Source organism: Gavialis gangeticus, unplaced genomic scaffold, assembly GCF_001723915.1.
Source record: "Gavialis gangeticus isolate Ggan-Ray unplaced genomic scaffold, GavGan_comp1, whole genome shotgun sequence".
NCBI lineage: Eukaryota > Metazoa > Chordata > Crocodylia > Gavialidae > Gavialis > Gavialis gangeticus.
In genome coordinates this window covers 17,788,403-17,810,205 of record NW_017729011.1, presented here as the reverse complement: position 1 = coordinate 17,810,205, position 21,803 = coordinate 17,788,403, and the positions used below count along the sequence as shown (strand labels likewise).

Below are 21,803 nucleotides of genomic sequence, written 5' to 3'. Positions count from 1 at the left end.
TCTGAACTCCATTTCTTCCTGGGGCAGCTGGTGGCTTTTTACATTTCCCCCCTGTTTGTTTCCCCCCTCCCCCCCCCCCCGCCCCGCTCTAGAACTGGGTGCATGAAAAATTCAGTGCATCAATATATGTTGATCTGCAGGGAGATGACTGACGAAGGAGAGGAGTTATTCATAGATGTGTCCTAGCTCTACCCTTGGTAAGGGAATTAATTGTGTTGGACCATCCAGGTGTAACCATTTGCAAGCATGCACAACTCTTGTCTTGGACTCTCGATGATGGCAGCTATGCCAAATGGGGTAGGAAATGCAGCCAGCAAGTACCGCAGAGAGATCTTTTGCTTGGTACCAGGCAGACCCCCCTGATATGCCCTGTACCGTAGACTAACTCCCCACACCAACCAGCTCCTACAGTGCTACAGCGGGCAGTACCTGGCTTCTTGGCATGCTTCTTGCCAGCAGAGTGTGCTGTCGGCCCTGGTTTGCTCTTCGGAGCCGCTGCACGTGAGACAACAAAATACAGCTGAGCACTATGGAGGAGAGCAGATTCCCAGCCCCAGCGGAGTTCGGCAGGCTGGCACATTCATCAGGCTAAGTGGCTGCTCCTGACTGTCAAGGAACTTACTCGGGGGGGGCTATCCTGCCCAAATGAAGCCTTTGCTGCTGACACGCGTAACAGCAGCCTCACACGCTGCAGTGAATTATCACAGCGATTGCATTAGGGTCATTTCCTTCCACTCAAGCCTGATGTCTTTCAGTTTCTGGGATTTTTATTTTATTTATGTGCGTGTGAGAGAGATTTTTTTTTTAAACCCAAGTAGGGTTGAGATGTAGTTGCCCAAATGATTTTGCCTTGGGTGCAAAGAGAGGATAACACAGCTTTGTGCTGCCGTGTTAAGTCACCTGCACATCATGCACTGGTGGGGAGCATGGCTGTCCCTCCTAAGGAGGAACTTTAATGTCTGAATGCAGCTGTAATGCTTTTCCCCTGAGGATGCCATCATCTTTAACAGGGCTTAAGCCCCACTGGTCCCCTGTGCTGTGGGAGAAGAGGATTCATCCTCCTTTCCCAGACACTGAGGCACGTGGAGTGCTACAGTGAGGAGCAGACGACCAAAATCCTGATGCTCGCTCCCTGCTAACTCATCCCAACTAATTGGTCACACTCCTACTACTAACTAAATACCTATCAGCCAGTTCCCCAAAAGCAAACCTTTAAATACCATTTTTTTTCCTGAGACCAGAAGACTGAGCTGTGCCGAGCCCAGGGCTGTCCCCTTCGGCTGCTGACCACAGGTCGTGCCAGAAGGCTACTCATTGCTAACCTGACCCAGACCAATTCCTGTGCCAAACAAAGCGGCTTTTAAAGCTCTGAAGGCAAATTTCTCCCCGGGCCAAAGCCCAAGTGGGGGTTGCAGCCTCAGCCAGGCTCTCTGCACAGTGGTGAGTTTTGCCCTTGATTTCTGCTTTTGGAGGAAGCAGTCAATCAAAGGACATGTAGGGCAGGGCTCCCCACAAGATAATGCTTCCAACACGCTCCAAATGAACTATATTTTTTTTCTTTAAATGTTTCTTGAAGGCCAACAAGGAGAGAAGATGGGTCTCTTCCTTCAGTAAACAGCCCAGCCCCTCTTGAGTGAAAAAACCCTCTCCAGCAAAAAGCATTTAAGCATTGCACAAGTTGTGTTTCTGTCTTTCGCTGCAGCTGGCAGATCTTGTAGCTGGCTTTTATCTTAGGATCTCCAAGGTCTTCCCTCCTCGGAGGTACTGGACAGATAAATCCTGTTACCAGGGGAAACCGAGGCATGCAATAATTCAGTGGCTTGTCAGAAGACTTTGCTCTGCATCAGCTGTGTAACTGGGAGGCTGGATCCAGTTTTTTTTTCCTCTCCCCAAATGACCTTCTTCTACTCTGGTATGAGTCTTCAGTCTCTCACTCGGGTAGTCTGAGGTCAGTCTCAGTTGTAAAATATCCCAGAACATGAAATTGCCAGCAAGGGGAGGGCGGCCTTGGCATGGGATGACTATCAAGTGCGGCCAGACAGCTCATCTCTCTTGCTGCAAACCACAATGGCGTAGTCCACAGATGCCCCCCACCAGGTTCACCTCGACCACTGCCAGCATCCCCAACTCCCCCTCCCCTTCCCATCCCACATGGGGACCTGGGGTCTCCCGCCATATAACTGAATAATAGAATAAAGGATTGGGAGCTGCCGGCCTTCTGTTGGCTGCTATAATGAATGATGGTGGCAAGTGAGGAAGAAGACTGGGAGGAGGACTCCTGACTTCTTCTATTTTGTTATATTCAATGCAAGAGAGAGAGATGAACCACTTCAGTGCCCTGAGCCTCGGTTTCCTCGTCGGTGACCCTGCCTGAGCAAAGTAACAATCCTCGCTCTCCCTTGTGAGCCTCCATCGGTCCTCGCGGGGAGGATGCAAAGGCTGAGAGTTGCAGTCGTCAGCAGCAGGAAAGGCTGCGTTGTGGGCTCTGGTGTAGGACGGTTCCCTGCAGCGCCTCATTATGCTGCTTGCTGCCTGCGGCCTGACTTGGGGGTTTCGGCAGGAGGAGAGAGATGAGGGGCCTGGTCGGGCAGTGCGCGGTGATCTCCAGGCCCATGGAGCCAATGCAGCGAGTGACTAAGCAGTGTGTCTGTCTTGGGGTTTCGTCCTCCACTTCCACATGCCACAGGGCTGACTTTCCATCCAGACGCGTAGCAGTTGGATCGGGGGGGAGGTAAACCAGCAGGCAGCCAAAGCTAGCAGTAGCCCTAGGCTGCTGCCAGTCCTGAAATGGGTTGGCTGATCGCTACCCCCTAGCCAGGTGGCTTTAGCCGGGGGGGAGCCTGATGAGGCTGAAGTTTCCATGGTGACAGATCCCCATCCCTGTCTGCCCATTCATTTTGATCAGCCTTGATCTGAGCAGAGCAGCTCTGTGCCCCTGTCTCACTTGCTCTCCCGCTGCTGCTGCCGCTGCTCCCCAGGCCCGTGGCCTGGAAGAGGGTGAAGAACGGCGCGGCCAGCAGCACGCGGACCCTGCTCTGCCCCAGCACGTTTGCACTCCTTCATCCTGGTCCTAAGGGCACCAAGTTGGTGGCACTGAGGATGGATGAACACCCTGGGGGCATCGAACAGAAAAGCTGCGACCTCAATAGTCTGCTGAGAGCGCAGGGCAAAGACTGGGGAGGACAGGACCTGCCCTTAGGGCCTGAGGAACTGGAGTGGGGGAGAACAGCTGCTTGTCTGGGGAAAGAGACTGGGAGAACATGAAAAGGGATGGTGAAGAAGAAGCTGGGGGGAGAGAGGGAGCTGAATGTCTGTGATTGCACAGTGGCTTCCCCCTCCCTCCAGCTCACTCCGCTCTGCTACCCGCAGAAGCCATCGCTTTGGCCAGACACGGAGAAGTCGGGCTGAAGGGGACCTCCAGAGGTCCTCCAGTCCAAGCACCTGCCTGAAGCTGGATCCTTCCTAGCCAAGCCATCCTATACAAGTGCATCGTCTAATGCGGAGGCAGGCCTGGCGGGGGGTAACCCAGATTGGTTCAGTTCTCTAAGGCAGGATCTTGGTGTCACCTAGGCAGGGCGCCTGTTGAAGCCTATGGGTGGGCAAGAGACCTAAAGGGTGGTGTTTCACAATGCAAAACGCACAGCCAAGAAGCAAATGGGCATCCAAGGTCTCGGAAGGAAGCTTTTGGTGCCTCTGTTTGCCATAAGAAGCTGAAGAAGCCATCCCCTGGCTTCCTGGGAGGGAGATGTAAGAGTGGAAGGACCAGCCAATTAAGCTTAATTGTGTCAGGATGTTGGGGCCCTGGGTCAGTAGAATTAAGCAGCTGTTCATCAGTCTTGGGGAGAGGTGTGGTGGGCCCAGCTCCACCTGGTGAAATCTCTTCTACAAACAGTGGCGCTGATGAACCGGGGCATGGAGCCACCCAGAGGCTTCTCTTGGCAGACGAATCCTTGGCTCGTCAGTGCAACGGGCTGGTCAAGGAAACAACTGCTGGTAGGTTGCTGGCAACCACCGAGGGACTCTGAAGCACCATCCTTCACTCCCCTCCTTTCCCTTCACTCTGTCCCTCAGACAGATGATGATTAAGCTTGCTTGAAGGTCAGCAACTTTATCCTTGTGGGGGGAAAATAAGGTCTTTGCTGCCTTCTAGCATCTCCCATGCGCGGAGCTCAGAATGAGTTGCACGTGTGAGTCTGTGGTCAGATCTCCAACTGGGGGATTGATGCAGCCTATTTCACTAAGGGGAAATACTGTCACTCCCAGCAGATCGGGGCAGAGGTGGAGGCAGAGCCCAGGCTTTGCAGCTTCTCGGGACCATTTTTCTTCCTGCTTGGGACTGTTCTTCATCCATGGTTCATAAAAGCCTCTAAAGAGAGAAGGCTGATGTAGGATGAGCAGAATATAGAGACTCCCAGGGCCAGTCTAACTTGAATCCTTCAATGCACCTAAGAAATAGTTGTCTTTTTGGATCCCATGGATATAGCCTGAGCCGGTCCTACTGAGGTTTGGAGAGTCCTGTCTGCTCTCCACTTCCTTTGGACGCTGAAGGTCAGCCCAAGAGCGTCTGCTTACCTCTGTTTTCAAGAGGCTCCTGGGGCACAAGTCTGGGTCCAAGCACTCCTGTATTTGGTGGATGTTGGGCAGCTTTAAATGGTACCAATTGGAGAGAACATCAGCATAATATTGCCACTCGACTTGTTTATTGTTAAAGATGGGGAAAGGAGACCACTTGCATGGGATGGGACCATGGTGCCCACTCTCTCTCTGTCCTCTCTGCCTGCTCCTGAAATCATCCGAGTTCCTTGGAAATTGGCTGCTCAGCACTAGAGAGGCATGGGGAAGTTATCTTTGCCCTAAAGGTGAAGGGAGGGCACAGGAGCCAAGGAGAGGGTGGTGGTTCTGCCAACTTGGGGTTATTGTACAGTCTAACTTCAGGGTAGAAACCCCTGGCTGCCAAACCACCAGATATCAAGGGTCCTCGACCGCATTGCTAACCCCCTCCTAAAGACAAGGGCTGCCCATTTGATCAGTTTGGCCACAAAATGTGGAAGAGCAAAGGCTGTTCTCGAAGGTGCAACCCATTAGTAGGCACAAGACAAAGCAACTGTTATCTCTAGAGAAATATTTATATCTACTTCTATTCTTTAAAGGTTTCTTGTTCTCTAATTCAGATGAATTTCATGCGAGCAACTCCAAAACCACTGTGACTGGACAACTGGCAACCCAGTTCTCTGGAAGGACCTTGGTCATGGTGAGAAGTCATCGAGCCACCCTGCCACCTCTAAGGTATGGTCCTCTTGACAGCGATTCTCAGCACAATACCATGCCTTTCAGACCCGGAGCACCGCGCCCTTAGTAAAGATGGGCATCCTTTGGTCTATTTTTCAGCCAGAAACGGAGGCATTAGAAAGGGGAAGAATGACTGACTGGATCAAGTCGATGAACCAGCTAGAAATATAATGTGGGGCTCAGTTAGGCCATTTGTCAGGACTCTTTTTAGGGGTAACTTTGACATTTGTTTCTCAGCACTCTTTTTGAAACGGGTCTGGATAATCCATCTCTCTGCGTACAGCACCAAATGGATGGTATCTAGAAATGGGCCTGAGCCACAGACTTCAAATGCCCTACATTGTAGGCAGCATTTGTTCAGGGTTTTGTTTTAGCCCATGGAGTATGTGGGGCCTGATTGTAAAATCCAGCTGGAGCTATGAATTCCAGCCGCTCTGTCCCCTGAATAAAGTATTTCCAGGTCCTGGGTTTTAGTATAGACTTAGCTCTAATTCATATGGTATGTCATACTCATATGAATGTGTGCAGTAAGGACTTACAAGGGGCACCTCACCTGGGAAACAGGGAGCTGAATATTGCCAGTCAACTACCAACATATATATACATTAAGAGGAGCCCTGGGAGAGGGCAACATTGCAAGAGCCTCCTGCAATCTTGAGTGGTTCTCCCCCTTGTACAGCACCCTGTGGATAGGCTAACGCAGGGCAAGAAGCCAAAGAAACATCCGACAGAAGATGTCTATGCTAGAAACAACACACACCTATCTAGTTACAAAACTACTCCACTTGACATGCACAATCTGATCTTGGTGGACAACACAGTTTCCATGATCCCCTCTGCTCATCTCGGCAGCTAGCTGAGAACAATCTCTTCTGCAATTTATTACCTTTGTTTTGGGGGGTTTTGTTTTTCCATGTATGTGACTCAACCCTGAGGCTCAGTGCAGCTTCACCAGACTACTTTTGTCTGTGCCCATCATGCAGGTGGTAGAGCTGCTCAGAGGAGAGAGGGAGACATGGAAAGCAGAGCTGTAATCCTACCTAAACAGGCTAAGCATCGGTGCACATGGGTGTGGGATACGTACTAGCCAGACAAGCGCAGTTCAGCGATGCGTTCCTACCTTTGGTTCCTGCACCAGCCTCGGACTGTGGGGAGCCCACCTGCAGAGGTGCAGCAGCCGAGGAGCTGTTGTATTCTTGCAGAGGTAATACAGGAAAGCCACATTAGGAGATGCCCTGGGCCAAGGGGAGGCCAGCTAGTGGCCTGGTGATTTATGAAAGGAAGGGTCTGATCTTCCATGGGCAAAAACTGCCACTATCCCGTTGCCTTCGGTGGAGAGACACCAAGACCTGCCCCTCATAACTCTTTAAGTGCCACCCACATTAGGTTTCACATCCATCCGCTTCCTTCAGTCATTAGACACGTTGTAGGGAGACGACCAAGCACAGGATCAGCCACTGCAAGAGGAGAGATCACTGGGATCTGCCAGGCCCAGGCCCTCTGACAGCCAGGCTGCTGGCGTAGGGGGTGAAATAAAAGCTGAGGAGATGGGATTTGCTTCAATCTCCCCACTTTTGTTAACAGTCTTCCTTCTCACTACTGCACAAACTGGGAAATATGTGTATATATTAAAAAAGGCACAGAGTTAATTTCAAGCTCCAGTTGAGTAACATAAGGAGGGAAAAAAAATCTCAATCGTTGCCAAACCTCAAAGAACAAACCCAAGAAGGAGAGAGATACGATTTCCCAGCCTCTGTGGGGGGATTATAAACAACGTGGGGGGGGGCGGGATTTTAAACCACAAGCTCTACACGTAGGTGATAGACATTGTCCTTTTCAACTGGAAAATGGAAGCCAATTGATATGACTCTTGTGTTAAAGAGAATATGAAAAAAGCTCTGTGCAAATTGGCAAGGGTTTAATTAGAGTCACAATAAAAAACAGCCCTGGAGGCATTTTGCTTTTTAGTCATTCACACACACCTCCACTTGCTTGCATTTACAGAGCCAGGGAAATTATTAATGCTCTTTATCCTAAGACCCTTCCCCTCGTAGCTGTAGTGGCATGCATGGGTGGTTTTACGTTTCGGGGATGGGCATGTGGAGAGGCACCCATATCTCTGCCGTACCTACTTGGTGCTGAAGGAGCTGGGTGGCAAGTAGGTAGAGCAAAAACACTGGGATGCTCCCATCTCTGTTTGAGCCTTTTCAGTACAGACTATGTGTCCTAGGTCTAAGCTATAGTGTGGGGTCTCCTGGAAAATTACAATTAGCTGCCCAGGGGCAACTTGCACCTTAAAAATAGCACTGTAGACCATCCCCTAGGGATCCCTCTCGACTATCTGAGTGTTAGAAGGCCCACAGAAAGCAGGTACATGAGCAGAGTAGCTGGTGTCCGTGGACCCAAAGCCTATGTTTTGGGCTCCTGTGGGAGCAGTTGACCAGCAAATTGTTTTTCCCGGAGCTGAACTGGCACCACTGGGGGTTCAGGCTGGGCCCAAAACCAAAAAATAAAAATTAAGGGGAAAAAAATCAAAAGGAAAACAAAACAGAAGATGAGGCCTTTTCTTGCACACTCCAAACTTGGAGGGGAAATTATTATTGCCTGACAAATGGGAAAGCATGAAGTTGGAAGGAAAATGACAAGCGATAAAGAGGGCTTGACACGGAGCAGGAATGTGGAGAGGGAAACCCAAGTGAGATTAACTCCCTTTCCTCAGTGACTCTTGGTCATCTCTCTTCCTGCCTGCACCCGCTCGCCCTGTTTCCTCTCCCATGCCCTGCTTGCTCCTTGGCTAGAATCGGATGACAGGCATAAGAAGTTTGCATAGCATGTGCCACAGAAATACTAGGGCAGGGCAGGCTGATCTAGAGCTGCGTTTCTCAACCCGTGGGTCGCGACCCAAAAGTGGGTCACGAGAAGATATGAAAGGGTCATGAACAAACTTTAAAAATGGATTCTCCTTTTAAGGGAGAAAAACATGGGAAACCACAGCTTTTCCCTTGCAGGCTGGAGCTCTGCAAGGGGCCGCTTAGGATGCCCCCTGCCCCACACCCTGCAGGGCGGGGGGACAGCGGGTTGAGAGTGAGGGGCACTGGGTCGGGGCTGGCCATCAATGTTTATCAATGAGTCCTGGAACAAAAAAGGTTGAGAAGCGCTGATCTAGAGCTCATGCAGAAGGCAGCCCTATCCCCAAGACCCATTAGCAGAAGCTGGAGCATGGGGAGCTTGTGCGGTGGCTGCAGCGGCCAGGGTCTCTGGCCATCGCTCTGGCAGGACTCCACAGCAGCACTATGAAGAGCCCTTCTCTTTGCTGCGGAAAGGGAAAGGAGGCCACGCCACAGCATCTGTGCCCAGGGTGCCGGGACTGCTAGTTACTGAACGCGTGACCACGGATGGCAAACAACAGCAGATCTGTGCCACCTAAGACTAACACCACGTCTAATCCACACTTCTAGTCTACATGCCACATTGAGATCCTTCTGAGTGCTGCCACGTAGTATGCAGAAGCACATGTGAGAAGGAAAAATAATTGAGACCGGCTTCTAAATACCTGTTTTTTTGGGTCTCTCCTGGATAGACACAGAGGCAGGGAGGGCGGCAGGCTGCCTGGCAGTGACTGCGTAGGATGGGAAGCAAAAATACAAAGGGTGAAAGAACTGAATGCCTGTTATGAAAAGAACCAGCACGGTGACAGGCTGGGGGGCGGAGGGGGCAGCTGTAACAGCGCTTGCAGGCGGGTCTTGCGACCTGAGCTGCAATAGTCCAGCCTCGATTGTGGAGCAAGCCCGGATCGGAGGAGAGCTGCAGGGGGGAAATGTGAGCTTTGGAGCCCTCTCTAGCTCAAAGTGTGCATCCCGCAACCAGATGCATTTTGCATTTAACCCGCCACTACCTGAGCCCCAAGCAGCTGAGGTATTTGCAGTGTTTCTTGGATACCTAGAAAAATCTCTGAAAGCAGCTCCCCAAGGCTGACCTGGCATTCTCGCCACTACTCATTCAGTGAAACAGGATGGGTGTTTCATTACTCCACAGGGGAGATCCTCCTCCTACTTTTTTTCCGGTGGACTAAAGAGAAGAGAGGAGAGCCCCTCTTGTGTGGTAGCTGGGTCCTGTCCAGTCCCTGGTCAGCAGGACAGCCAGGTGAAAGGAAGCACTGACAATTGCAAACTCTGGACCTGAGTCTCTTCTCTCGCCTATGAAGCTCCTGGCACGTTCATTTTAAGCCATCAGAATGAGGCCTATACCCCTGACCTTCCCCCTTCCTGGATGATATGACTATTTGCAATAATGAATTGTGTGCACACCTGTGCAGACTCCACTCAACAGAGACCCTGCTCAGGACCTTCAGCCACAGAAGGCCAACTCCTTGGGTTGAAACAAGTGGAGTGATGCCTCAACCCAAGTAACAGTCTTCATTTCCCCCCCCTCACTTGGGCACCTATACACAAGCAGCGAGGCTGCGCCGACCTGCTGTAATTACAGCATGGCGCAGCAGGCTCGATTAACTGAGTCTGCTGGAGCATGGTAATTACTGTGCCCCAGCAGACTCCGGCATCTCCTGTAGCAGCATCCCCACACTAAAAAATGGTGGCAGAGACACTTTAATTAAAGCTCGTTTGATGAGCGTTAGGTAAAGTGCCCCCACCACCATTTTTCAGTGCAGGGATACTGATACATGAGAGGCTCAGAGTGCTTTAATTAGAGCGGCTCTAATTAAAGCACCCCTCACACCCAGAGCCCATGTATAAATGCCCATTGGGACCAACCAGGAAAGGAAGATACAGTGAGATGCACTGAGTTGATGAAACCACAAAGCCCAGCCCGGCCTTTTCAAACTAGAAATGTGGCACGCTGCCCCCCCATGCAAGAAGCTGGGTTTGCATCGTAAGTGGGACGGTTGTCACCTGCTCTTTCTGAGAGCCTGTTAGCAGCAGGGCAACTGTATGGAAAGCCCATACACAGTGCTGTGAATTGCAGATCAAATCCTCTTCCCAGCAGAGCCCCCTCCCAGATGTTGCTCCTCAAACTGGTGATGGGAGACATCCCAAGACCTTTGGTACCACCCTGACCCAGGGCCTGCAAAGCATGTGAGACCCAGAGCTTTTTGGCTGATGCTTCAGCTGGTCCCGTCCCAAAGTCAGCTAGAATCTATGAGTGCGCGGGCTGCCCGGGGAGCGAGAGCCGCTGAATCAATAAACATGCTGCATTCCCGACCTCGGGGGATTGCTGCTTCCTAGAAAATTATAAAGGCTTAGTGTTGATTGGGAGAGAGCTTGTGTTTTTCTCTCTGACCCATTCACCCATATCAACTGTAAAGAAAAAAGGCAACCTTCCCACCTGACCCCAACCACACTGGTGAGGCAGCACAGAAAAGCATTAATTGTACCACAAGAGACGGATGCTCGGTAGGTTCAGAGGCAGGAGCTCGCAAGCAAACTACTACAGGCCAGCACATAAAAATGACGTGACACCAAGTGTCGTGTACGGGGAGCACAAGCTGAATTATTACAGGCGCGGAGATAATGTACCCCACTTGGAGAGAATGGTCTCCCCTCGTGCGACCGTAAACCCTGAGCTGTAACCCTAATGGAGAGGGTAAGTATTGTTTCCGCTTTACGCACAGGGACGTTGAATTGGCTAGACCGAGACTGCACCGTAACGCAGGGCAAGCGGGAAATGGGACCCAGGCTGCAGCCAGACACCCTGCTTTAAACAGCAGAGGATGTGCCACCACGATTATATCTGTATTTGCATAAACACACAATCAAGCTTCTCCATCCCCTTGACTGGCTGCTGGCAGCACCCCCAGGCTGACTCTTACTAACATACCGTGGATATAAAATGTCCCCCTGGGAAAAATCAGACCCAGAAAGCACGGCAGTGAAACGAGCACACGTCTAATTCCCCTATGAGACGATAAGAAAAATTCCTGCTGTTAGCTTTCATCTGCTTGCTTCCAAAAAAAAGAGAGGGGGGGAGCATGATGCCTTCTTGTTAGCAAAAGGGGAAAAAATCCTCATAAAAAATGAAGATAACACAAGTCATCTCCACTGGGTGATTTGGAAATGAAGGGATCGTGCTCTTGGACTTCCAGTGTGTTCAGCCCACCCCAGGCAGCACAGAGCCAGGCTGCTCACCATCAAAGTCTGGCTCTTCCCGTCTCCTTCTCCCCCTGCAACTGTTTTTCAAAATGGACAACCCCATGGACTACATCCTCTGGACAAGGGGGAGGGAGGGCTCGGTGCAGGAGCTGAGGGGCCAGGGAGCAAGGCAAAAACAGCTGTACTTATGTCCCTCTGCGCCCGGCTGGTTTTGCTCCTGGCACAACTTATGGGAATCCCTGCTTGTGCCACGTTACGCTGACCTTGACGTCAGGTTGGGGATCGCTGGAACGCAGCCGTTCTCAGACAAGCCCCACTCCCTGCTCCGGGAACTTCCCAAGGTAAGACAATTCATGGAGACTGGCTCTTGAAGAATATAAAGTTGATGCACGAGCGTAGGGGACCCACCCCAGCACTACTGACAGGAGGATGGGGGAAGTTAGCAGCCTTGCAAAATCCTACTCTCCCCTTTTTTAAGTTCTTAAAAATGGTGCATAAAACCTCCAGGGTTTTTTTGAGTCATCCCTACCCCTGGCAACCCCTTTATGGTATATATAGAAAAGCAACTCTTGTCCCTGCATGATTCATTCCTGAGGATTTTGCAAGGCTGCATTGAAAGTGATTTAAAACAACCCAAAACCTACTTGTTTCCTTAGTTTCCACCTCCATCTATGACCAGGGCAAATGATAACGTTGCCATCATCCTCACAGCAGCAGCAAGGGCAAGAAGGGCACCTGAGAAAGGCATCGCCCACAAGTTGTCTCTCTGAAGGAGTCACCTTTAGGGTGGTGCCTGTGGCTGCTGCTGTGAAGAGGAGACTCTGCACGGTGTTGGTGTTTCGCATCCAGATGCTCTTCGTCAAATCCAATTTGGGATGCGAATGAGCCAGGATGTTCTGCTGGCTCGGAAGAGCTGAATTCCTGCCAGGTGAGCTTTTTTTTCTTCCTTTTTCCGTTTTTTTTAAGTCCATGTCCCCCAAAGCTCCTACAAGGCGAAGGAGCAGGGAGCCAGACCAGATCCTCCTCCTCCGCTGCTGCTTGCGGAGCTACAATGGGAAGCGAAGCCGGTAGAGGAGCGTGGGACCAGAACTAAAGGATCTAGCCACACTACAAAGGAGGGGGTCTGCCCTGCGGGGCCAAGCTGAGCACCCACCTGCTTGCTTGGTGGTGGTGGTTTTGGGTGCTGTGGTGGTGGTGGTGGTAGCTTTTGTGGTGGTAATTCTCCGTGGTCGCTCATAGACTACCGGGAAACAAAGAAAAGATCGGGAAAGAAGGGACTTGAGCCTAGGGAAGGCTCTTTATGAGTCTGTGTTCAGACGTAAGACTCTTCAGGAGTCTTGCTGTTGCTTTCTACCCATCCACAACCTGTCAAAGCTCATCGGTGCTTTCATTTTCACCGATTCTTCCAGTGACAGAGGCTCACAGCAAGTACCTGCTCCCACTCCAGTCTGTGCCACAGCGTCTGTTAACTTCAGTGGGACAGAATTTGATCGGAGCTCCATGTAACCCCCATGCCATTGCCGTCCATCTAATGAAGGCCTAAAAAATGCTCATTATCCCCTCCTAACTTGCCAGAGCCCTAGGAATGGACCCATGGGAACATCTTGTTCTTGGGTCCGCTGTCTTGCACCCCACAGCCCCCAGCAAGCATATTATACAAATTACATCTGCATATAGCACTGTTGATTTAAGGTGTACATCCCCAAAAGAGTTCAAAGTGACCAGGCCCTCAGCTGGTAGACATGAAATTCAAGCACAAGCCACCTCCTCCGAATGCTCTACCTCCAAGGGCTGGCGATACTGAGAAGCAGGTTGCTGGACCCTCTGTTTCTTGGAGGGAGAAAAACCAGAAAAATGTAAGGACTCAGCTGCAGGATATGTACAGAAGCAGCTGCTGGGTTGGGAGGAGCAACCAATTTTAAAGAAAATTTACAGCTGGGACTCAATTAAATGGCCGAGGGAAACCAAGGCACATTCCAGCTTGGCAAGACTGGAAACTCTGTGCGTGGATGCGTCTGCGTGCGCTGGGGCTGAGTTGTTACTGAATTTTACTTGGTTGGCAGGGAAGTCGGTCCAAATGTTGCCAGCTGTATGACAACTTTAGTTCATTAAGCTGCAGCAGGCAAGGGAGAGGGAGAATCTGTGCAAACGAGACTCAGGCAGAGGCAAAGAGAGGTCTGCGTTTCAAAGTCATATAGGAGCAGAAACTGGGCACGAGCCTTTCCTGCCTGACAATAGCTTTGCCATCTTTCTCATCTATGCATGAGCGCGTTGTGCCAGATGGCAAAGATACTCCCAGCCAAACCTCCAAATCAGCAAGATGGTTGCCTCCTGCTGCCCAGAAGGCAGCGGACAGCCCAGCGTTGTAAAGACAATCCAGAGCCTTTTCATTTATTCAATTCCATTAAAGAGGACATTAGATTATTTTAGTTTAAATGGGCCAAACTGCCTGCTGGGAGAAGTCCAGCAAAGGCAGCGGCGCCCTCAGGACGTGACAGCATCCCAGGAAACACTCGCTGATGCTGTGCCTCCCTCTCATTCACGCAGCTCTGAACACAGCCACGGGAATGGAAACAACGATCCTTCACGGTGTTAATAGAGTCCTACCCAGTACCTACCTTCACCCTCTGCCTCGAGTCCCTGCTTGTGTCACAACCTTGTGTAGATTATTGTGCTTAATTCAGAATAACCCTTAGCTTGTTTAAATGCCATACTTACTCCAGGTCACCTCTTGTCTCTGGGAAAGGGGAAATCAAAATAATCCCCCTTTAGCTGGTTTCTGTCCATACCCAAACCTGCACTTTCCACTCGCTATCCCACCTTTGACGTTTTCTGCTGGACTGTCTCTAGCCTCACCCTGTTAAAGCAAAGTGAAGTTTTTTTAGTCCGAAAATGATTGCAGGAAAAAACAGAGTTGGCAGCATCAACGTGTCCAAAGAATTTACTCAGGTTTCACCGAATTGATGGGGTTTTGCTTTGTTTTGGGGGGGGGGGAATAAAAAAATGGAAAAGTTTTTTGTTTCAGCATTTGCAAGCAGTTTCCAGTTTTTAATTTGATGTTACTTTCAAAGTGGTCTTGAAAGTTGTTTTAAATCTAAGCCAAAAAGCTTCATTTGGCCAGAAACCATTTTTATGGCCTTTCCACTTGTTGAAATTTAAAAAAAATTATATTTGATTTAACCTGAAAATGATTTTTCTCTCTGTGTTTTGGATGCAGCAGCAAACTGAAAAACGCAGTTGGCCCAGCCAGCTATTTCACGATTTTTTAGAGAATCGCCCTGGTCTCAGAGTTCAGAGCTGGGCTGCAGCTTGCTCGAAGCATGAGGTGTTTCGTCTGAGACGCTCTCTGGCCCTTTCAAATCAGGAGCCATAGTGGTACCATCCATCTTTCGGCAGAAATCCACACCGAACTTTTCTGCCTTAAATGATATACGAGTATTTTTGTGGGTAGCAACCCATGGCTCGAGGATCCAATCTGGATGGTCTGGCAAAGAATTTGGAGGAGAAAAAGAAAAAAAAGCAGCTCCATCTTGGAGCACGACACTATGGAAAGGGGGAAAAGTTCACAGCGATCGCTGGCGTTTTTGAACGTCTGTTTTATTTCCTTTCCCGCAGCCATGCTAACGAACCTCGTGGGGAGAAACCACGCCAGAGGAAGAGACAAAATGAGGCTACTGAAGCCAAAGAAAGAAAACATAAGGGTCTTGATAGAAGAGAAAATGAGATGCCATTAGAGCAGACGTATTGCCTGGAAGATGATAATGGACAGAAAATAACCATTGTTTTCATATGACGCGCGCAGGGGGCCATGCACTGAGGATGTCAAATGCCAGCATTGCAGTTAGGGTTTTACTTACTGCCGAACGCTGAGCCTGCAGCCGCACCTGGAAGAAACAAGAAGCAGCAGGGTCAGCAAAAGCCAAGAAGCCGTTGTATTAATTAACAAGAGTCTTGTTCAGAGTCGCACCAGCTTGCTGCCACGTCTGAAAAGCAGCCTCTGGCAAACCACAGGGGTGACCACTGGAAACGCCGGAGACTTGAGACAGGCTGAGACCTACCTACGGTGACCCGGGGAAGAAAAGCCACTTGGTCCCTGCTAATAGTTTCCTCTTGGCCCTTTCCCTGACCTACCCTTACACCCAGTACAGGTGATGTGTGCTTCCGGGGTTTGTCATGCTGTCCGCACGCAGCCATTGAGCTGCTGTGGGGGTTTCTCCTCTGGACTGATAGCAGGCCCTGACTCATGAATTGCTTGGGTTGGGGGTTAGATTATTTTTTAGGCTTGTCTAAGAAAGACGGAAAGATGAGTTCACAGATGTTGGGGACCTTACAAGATCATCGGGCAGGAAAGACTACTGGGGTCAGATGACCCCAGCAAAGCGGGCTGGGCGGGGGGGCTCTATGGGCCATGCCTTGCTGGGGTTTTCAGACTTGGGGTTTTTAGTGGAAAAGGATTCTCAGAGATCTTTCTCTCAGGGTGGATTCATCGGGATACCATGGGACTGGGTGCCAGTTTTTAACCCTTCCAGCTGGTTACTGGTTGTGACAATAGGACCATGTTGGGGGGATGGATGCGATGAGGGAAAAGGGAAGGAAAGAGAGAAATGGAGAGACAGATGGAAAAGAAGGAAGAAGAAGGGTGGGATAACAGCATGTTGCAGGGCTTTTGAAGGAACACAGGCACTTGGAGGTAGCTGACAAGCTCGTTCCCTTTCAAAGAACCTGCTCATCTACCATCGCTGGGATGCGTGCAACATTCCCGTCACGGCCTGCCGAGCCCGGGCTTCAGCTTTGATCATCTTAAAGCGCATAAATCTTTCAAAAATTTTGGGGAGGTGGAGGATGAAAAAAAAGGGTTCCTTTAGCGAATGCTCAAAGCCGCTGTTTAAAAGGGCTGGAGCGGTTCCTGCTGCTTTGTGACATGAAAGTGAGCTGGCTAGTGCGACTCGGAGCAAACCCCAGAGGCACAGAGGCCTACAGCTCATCTTCCACCACCAAAACCCCCCGCTTGGAGGCTGCTGGTTTGCAACCTTGATGTCCTGCTAGTTCATATGCAACCTAGCTGTAGCGAGGAGACGGGGCTGTGGCTGCACGGGTGGTCGTGGACACTCAGGGCTGCTTCCCGGGGTCCAAGATTCTGTGTCACCTCTGGGTGACAGTAAACAGGGCACCCAGTGCTCACGGCTGTGTCCTTTTTACCATCCCATACTATGCAAGGATTGGCCCCGTGGCTTTTCTACAGATGCATGCTGTTTTCTTTAAGAGATGCACAGTAATTTAGAGTGAAATACCTAACCAAGGCCATGGTCTGGACCCATTCACCACAGCCTCAGGCCATCTTCTCATCCTCCTTTCAGTCCAGTCGTGGTCATTGATCTCCCTTTCCTTCCACCCAATCCTCTGCATGTCCCAAGAACATTCACCTGCCCCGTGGCACTAAAGCATCCCTCTGGCCCGTACTCTTGCCTGGTCTTAATGGGCCAAGAGGTGCCACAAGCCACTTACATGCATTGGGGGATCCGTTGGGCAGAGGCAGGTAGGACCCAGCTCGCCAGGACCGGGAGCGGAAGTTCTTCTTGCACTTCCCGCAGTCCTGCCCGGTGGTGTTGTGCTCGCACTCGCACTGAAGGCTGCCCTCTTTGAAGGTGCACAGGTTGGCATGGAGGTTGCATTTACACCTGCGGGAGGGAAACCAGAGAGGAGATGGCAGTCGTGGCACCACCCGCTCCTTTCCCAGCAAGACAACAGAGGTGAACTCGCACTTGTCCCCCCCTTGCCTGTTACTGGGAGCAGGGTTTTCTGGCATTCAACAGCATTCCTGCTGCACCTGGCATCTGAGTTATGACATCATTTGAGTTATGACATCATTTGAGTTATGACATGGCGTCTTTCTGTGGCGGATATTCCAGTGAGAGTTGTATCCTGCTTTATCCATCTGATTGAGACACAGGAGGATATGCCAGCTTAAAAATGTGACTGGAAAGTGTTGCAGCTCATCCTGTTAAAATGAAGGCTCTAGATGTCAGGTCACTCACTGAGCCACCACATTTTAGGCTCCTATTGCTCCTTTTGTTTAGGTGCCTACATTTGGATTTAGATGTCTGAGTTGAAGCATCCAGGCTTGAACTTGTTGCTCCCCTTCTATGGCTTGCTTTTCTCACTAGGAAAAAGGGGGCACTGAAGCCTTTCTCCCAGAGGATGCTCTGAGATGCATTCACCCTGTGCTTTGAGGTCCTCGCATCTGCGGAGGCATTTGACAAATGCTCAGGTCTAGATTCTGCACCGACTCATCCCCCATGCAGCACCGCTGAGTTCCCCCGAACGGAAAGCAGTCAAAGTCAGGGCTGCATTTAGCCTTGAAAGATGATTGCTACTGGTGAAGCTGACAATCACTTGCCCAGTACTAGGCTGACTCCAGCAAATTCCTTTCATCCCCGATGCGAGGCACACTGCAGTTAAACGCACCCTCCATACATTCATGCGTTGATTCACCCAAACCCCACAAAGAGCTTCTCATATTTTGCCCAAGCTTTGAGCAGAGGATGGGAAAGCCTGACTCTGGGATTCATCTGGGGAGCATTTAGACATTTACTTTCTCCTTCTGAAAGTTGTTGCTCTTGGGCGATGAGGCTCATAGAGGAACCAGTTCTGTTTATTTTAACGGGAACGACGATTGCTGAGGCACGAGCTAAAATTCAGAGCGTTTCCTTCGGGCGGCAGACTAGCGATGCCACGTGGAACGTCTCACCTTGAGGCTGCTACGTGGCATGCGGCCCAGCCCCTCGACTGGAAGCTGTAACCAGCCGATGGCTAGCGAAGCCCTGCCTGAGGTGACGTCGGTGGGTCCCAGCTCACGTCTTAGTGGACAACCCGCCATTGCATCCAAGCAAATGGCCATCGCTGTTTGCTCTCGTAGTAGCAGCCTTGCTAGCAAAAGCAAGGACTGGAAGCACGGCCTAACAGTCTGCAAGCCTCACACCATAAACTTTTAATGAACCGCTCCAAGGTTTGTACAGTAAATGTTTTCCCCCAATGTGTTCATTATGAATCTGGGGAGCAACGGTTAGGTGACTTCTAGAGACAGAGCCAGCTTTAGGGAAAAAGGTGCCCTGGGTGAACTCGTATTTTGGTGCCCCCCTCACCTCCCCCTCCCCACAAGTCAGTGGCACCGCCGCAGGCAGGGGTACTGGGCAGACGGGCACCAATGCTGGCCCGGTCCGGCTCCTCCTGAACAGCAGCTGGAGGCAGGGGCAGCTTGGGCTGGGCTGGGCACTGTGCTTGGGGCAGAGATTGCTGCTCTGACTGCAGGTTGCTCACATGCATACGTGTGTGTGTGGTGCCCCCCAGACCACAGCATCCTGGGCAGTTGCCCACATCACCCACCCCTAAAGCCAGCTCGGTCTAGAGTCACAGCAGTTGACAGAGTCGGAGCCGAGATTAAAACACATGGCTCACCGGCCCCTGCTCAGTCCATCAGACCTAGAAGCTACAAAGACTAAACTCTCTTCTTATTTTGGAAGCCGTCCTCCTGGGTTCGGCCTGGGCTGCAGTGGCTTGTTTCTTCATTGCCTGACGCCCCAGGTTACCCGTTTGCACACGTGTGACAGGGCAGCCATCTGTATCATTACACGGAGAAGTCTAACGGGGCAGCGCTCCGTTTTTGCAGGTGCAACTGAGCCCAAGGTGGAAGAGGGTGGAAAATCAGGCCCGTTGATGAGGTTGGGGAAGCATGCCAGCAGTGGCCGTTCTGCCCGTGCTGTATCCGTTCTGCAGACGGAGAGGACGTCAGCCTGCAATGCTATCGTCTTCCGCGGCGCTGCAGCTGGTCAGGAGAAAAAGCTCCAGGAGAGGCTGTGAATACTCCTGGAAGGGAAGTTTCCTGGGGAGCTCCAGAGACTCCCACCCCCGCATCTTGGATCCAGTGAGTCCGTCCCTACTGTGCTTCTATTTCCGTGTGGCTAGACAGCTTCGCTAGTGAGCTATTTTTGTTCTTATTCCCAGCAAACTTTTTTTCTCACAAACCAAGCGAAACCTGGGTCCAGAGTCCCTCCACCCCATTGCACAATGCTTGCTCCCACAGGGAAGGGAAAACGGCCTCTCTAAAAGGGAGGTGCAGGAGCACGCTTGGCCTGGCGCCGTGCACAGTGTGAGCCCGGAGGCTGCCGGGCCACGGCTGAGAGCGCTAGCAACTGCAGCGCTGAAATACTCTGGGGACCGGCGTGCAGATCAGAGCTTGTTAATGGAAGTGGCCTTGGCCAGAGGACGCAAATGAGGGTCCCTGCACCCCAGCTGCGCTGGGCTCGTCCCTCCAACTCAGAGGGAGAAGGATTTCTGTGCTGCTGGTCTAACCTTTTGAATAGGCAATGACCAGCACTCGGGTGCTGTGGAGCCTGACTCTGAATTATTTAGACTCTACAGAACGCTGCCTCCCTCTTGCTTCAAGATTAGCAACGGGAGGAGGAGGGCTGGGGGTGGGGGGAAGGCAAGGGAGATAGCAGGTTAAAGCAGGTCGCAGCCTCACCACTGTTGAGCTGGGCCAGACCTCGGTCTGCGAAAAAAAGGCATCTGGGAGACAGAGCGCTGCTCATGCCTTCCTAATGGGAGCAGTGGCCTCTGTGATGCCACCCTGGCATCCATGACAAAAAAGCCAGCACGCCGAGCTAGGGTTACGTACGCGGGCCTGCATGTGCCGATAGCGCTGACCGAGAAGAATGGGGCAAAGGACATTTCCCCCTTCCTAATTCAAGCCCAGAAGACCCCAGCATAGTCAGAGCGGAGGATGGGGAGGGACGGCGCTTGGGTCGTCCCAGTTCGGGTTGAGCAAGCAGGCCAGGTACTTCCCTGCGCGGGAAGTGCAACGCTCAATGAACTCCTTGCAAACACTTTCACGAGGTGGTAGCGGAGTGCCCCTGCTTGGCCACGCGCTCCGCCACCGCCGGCCACGGGGACTGGAGGCCACTACCGGGCACAGGTCTCTCGACCCAGCACAAGCGCTCGTAGAAATGCCATGCTGTATTGAGAGGGCAGCTGAGTCCACTCGGGTCTGAAATGTAAAAGCTTCCTCATGCTTCACAGCCCTCCTCTAGGCAGGAAGCTGTTCGCCATCATCTGCCTTTCCATGGGAGCAGCAGAGGCTAACTAGGCTTATTCAGCGCCACTGGCCTGTAACTCCCTGGAGAGCGGTCTGCCCCTTCGTATGGCGGAAAGGCACTGCTGAGCTGCCAGGGCCCGCTCCGGGTGACACTGGGCTTTTTATTAACCCCAGAGGGCCTCTCCTGCTGTTCTGCAGGGTCGGTGTCTCTGCCCTGCTCCTCCCGGCATCTCCCCCCACAACCTCAAGCAATGCTGGAGACTACCGCTCTGGACATCCCTTCCACCACCTCTGGGAGCAAATAGGGCTCAACGTGGGGTTTCCTTGCAGAGCTCCTGGCCTTAGAGCATGACATCTGGACCTTGCAGGCCTCTGCTCCACAGCAGGACCCAGCAGCTCTGCTCCACAGCAGGACCCAGCCTGATTTCCAGCCCCTACAAAGTTGGGGTGGGGGCTGTGGCCCTGCACAGCTCTGTAGCCGAGGAGGATGTAAAGCAGTCAGGCACTAGCAATGAGGCAGGTTCCTGGGAGCTCCATGACTGCACCTGGGAAAGGGCTGGTTACCTTCTTCTGCCTGTCTGCAGGGCCAGGGCGATGCCGGACAGGCCCCTCGGACCAGCCGCAGCAGCCTGCTCCAGCGTGCCGCGCTGTCGGAGCACGTAGCGACGACTGGGCACTGTGCTTCTCGGAGGGGGACCGCACGTTCTCAGCCGTGTCAACAAGGAAAGTTAAATATAGAGGAAACAGCGGCAGCCTGTCGCCCTCCCCATCCGGGCCCAGGTCAGCTCTTCTCACCGCCTGGCCCCAGCCACAGCGCAAAAAAAGTTCCCTGCATCCAAAGGATCAATGTTGCCAGGGAATTGCTTTCTGAATTCGACCTTCGAGAATCATCAATCTAACCAGAAAACTCTAACCTGAGCAGCCTGACCCCGCAACACAGCACTTTTCAGACCAATCAATCAGGATGCATTATTTAATAATGAACAGTCAAGCAGCTTCAGGCAGCCCGGGCTGCCATGCCTATTGGGTGCCTGCTGCCCGGAGCAAACGCTTCCACTCCCATCCCGGGTACCCCACGTGCCACCCAGGACCCCACCCTGGGGCCTCTTTTAACTCCTTCCTCAGGCTTGACTGTGTTAAAATGACTTCTCCTCCCCACATTGTTATGCCTCCAGAACAAGGACACACACACTTCATCTTGGCAGAGTGTGGGGCACGTCTTTCTCTAGCCAAGATCCAGCTGGTGGAGAGTGGGGAAAATAACATTAGCCCAGCCCTGCAGGCTTTGGCTGCAAGTTCTGCTTGTTCCTGGTGGTCTT

At 51.7% G+C, this 21,803-nt stretch overlaps 1 protein-coding gene across 2 annotated transcripts in view; it reads right to left on the bottom strand.

Moving 5' to 3' along the window:
- Positions 1 to 21,803, bottom strand: part of NTNG2 (netrin G2) — an 86,945-nt gene that overhangs the window by 6,313 nt on the left and 58,829 nt on the right. Inside the window, exons 3-5 of one of the 2 annotated variants that reach the window (XM_019510708.1) lie at positions 16,899 to 17,071; positions 15,251 to 15,277; positions 430 to 495 (exon numbers count right to left, since the gene is read on the bottom strand). In XM_019510708.1, the coding sequence (XP_019366253.1) occupies positions 430 to 495; positions 15,251 to 15,277; positions 16,899 to 17,071 (266 nt within the window). The remainder of the gene's footprint in view (positions 1 to 429; positions 496 to 15,250; positions 15,278 to 16,898; positions 17,072 to 21,803) is intronic. The other variant, XM_019510709.1, reaches the window with a different exon arrangement.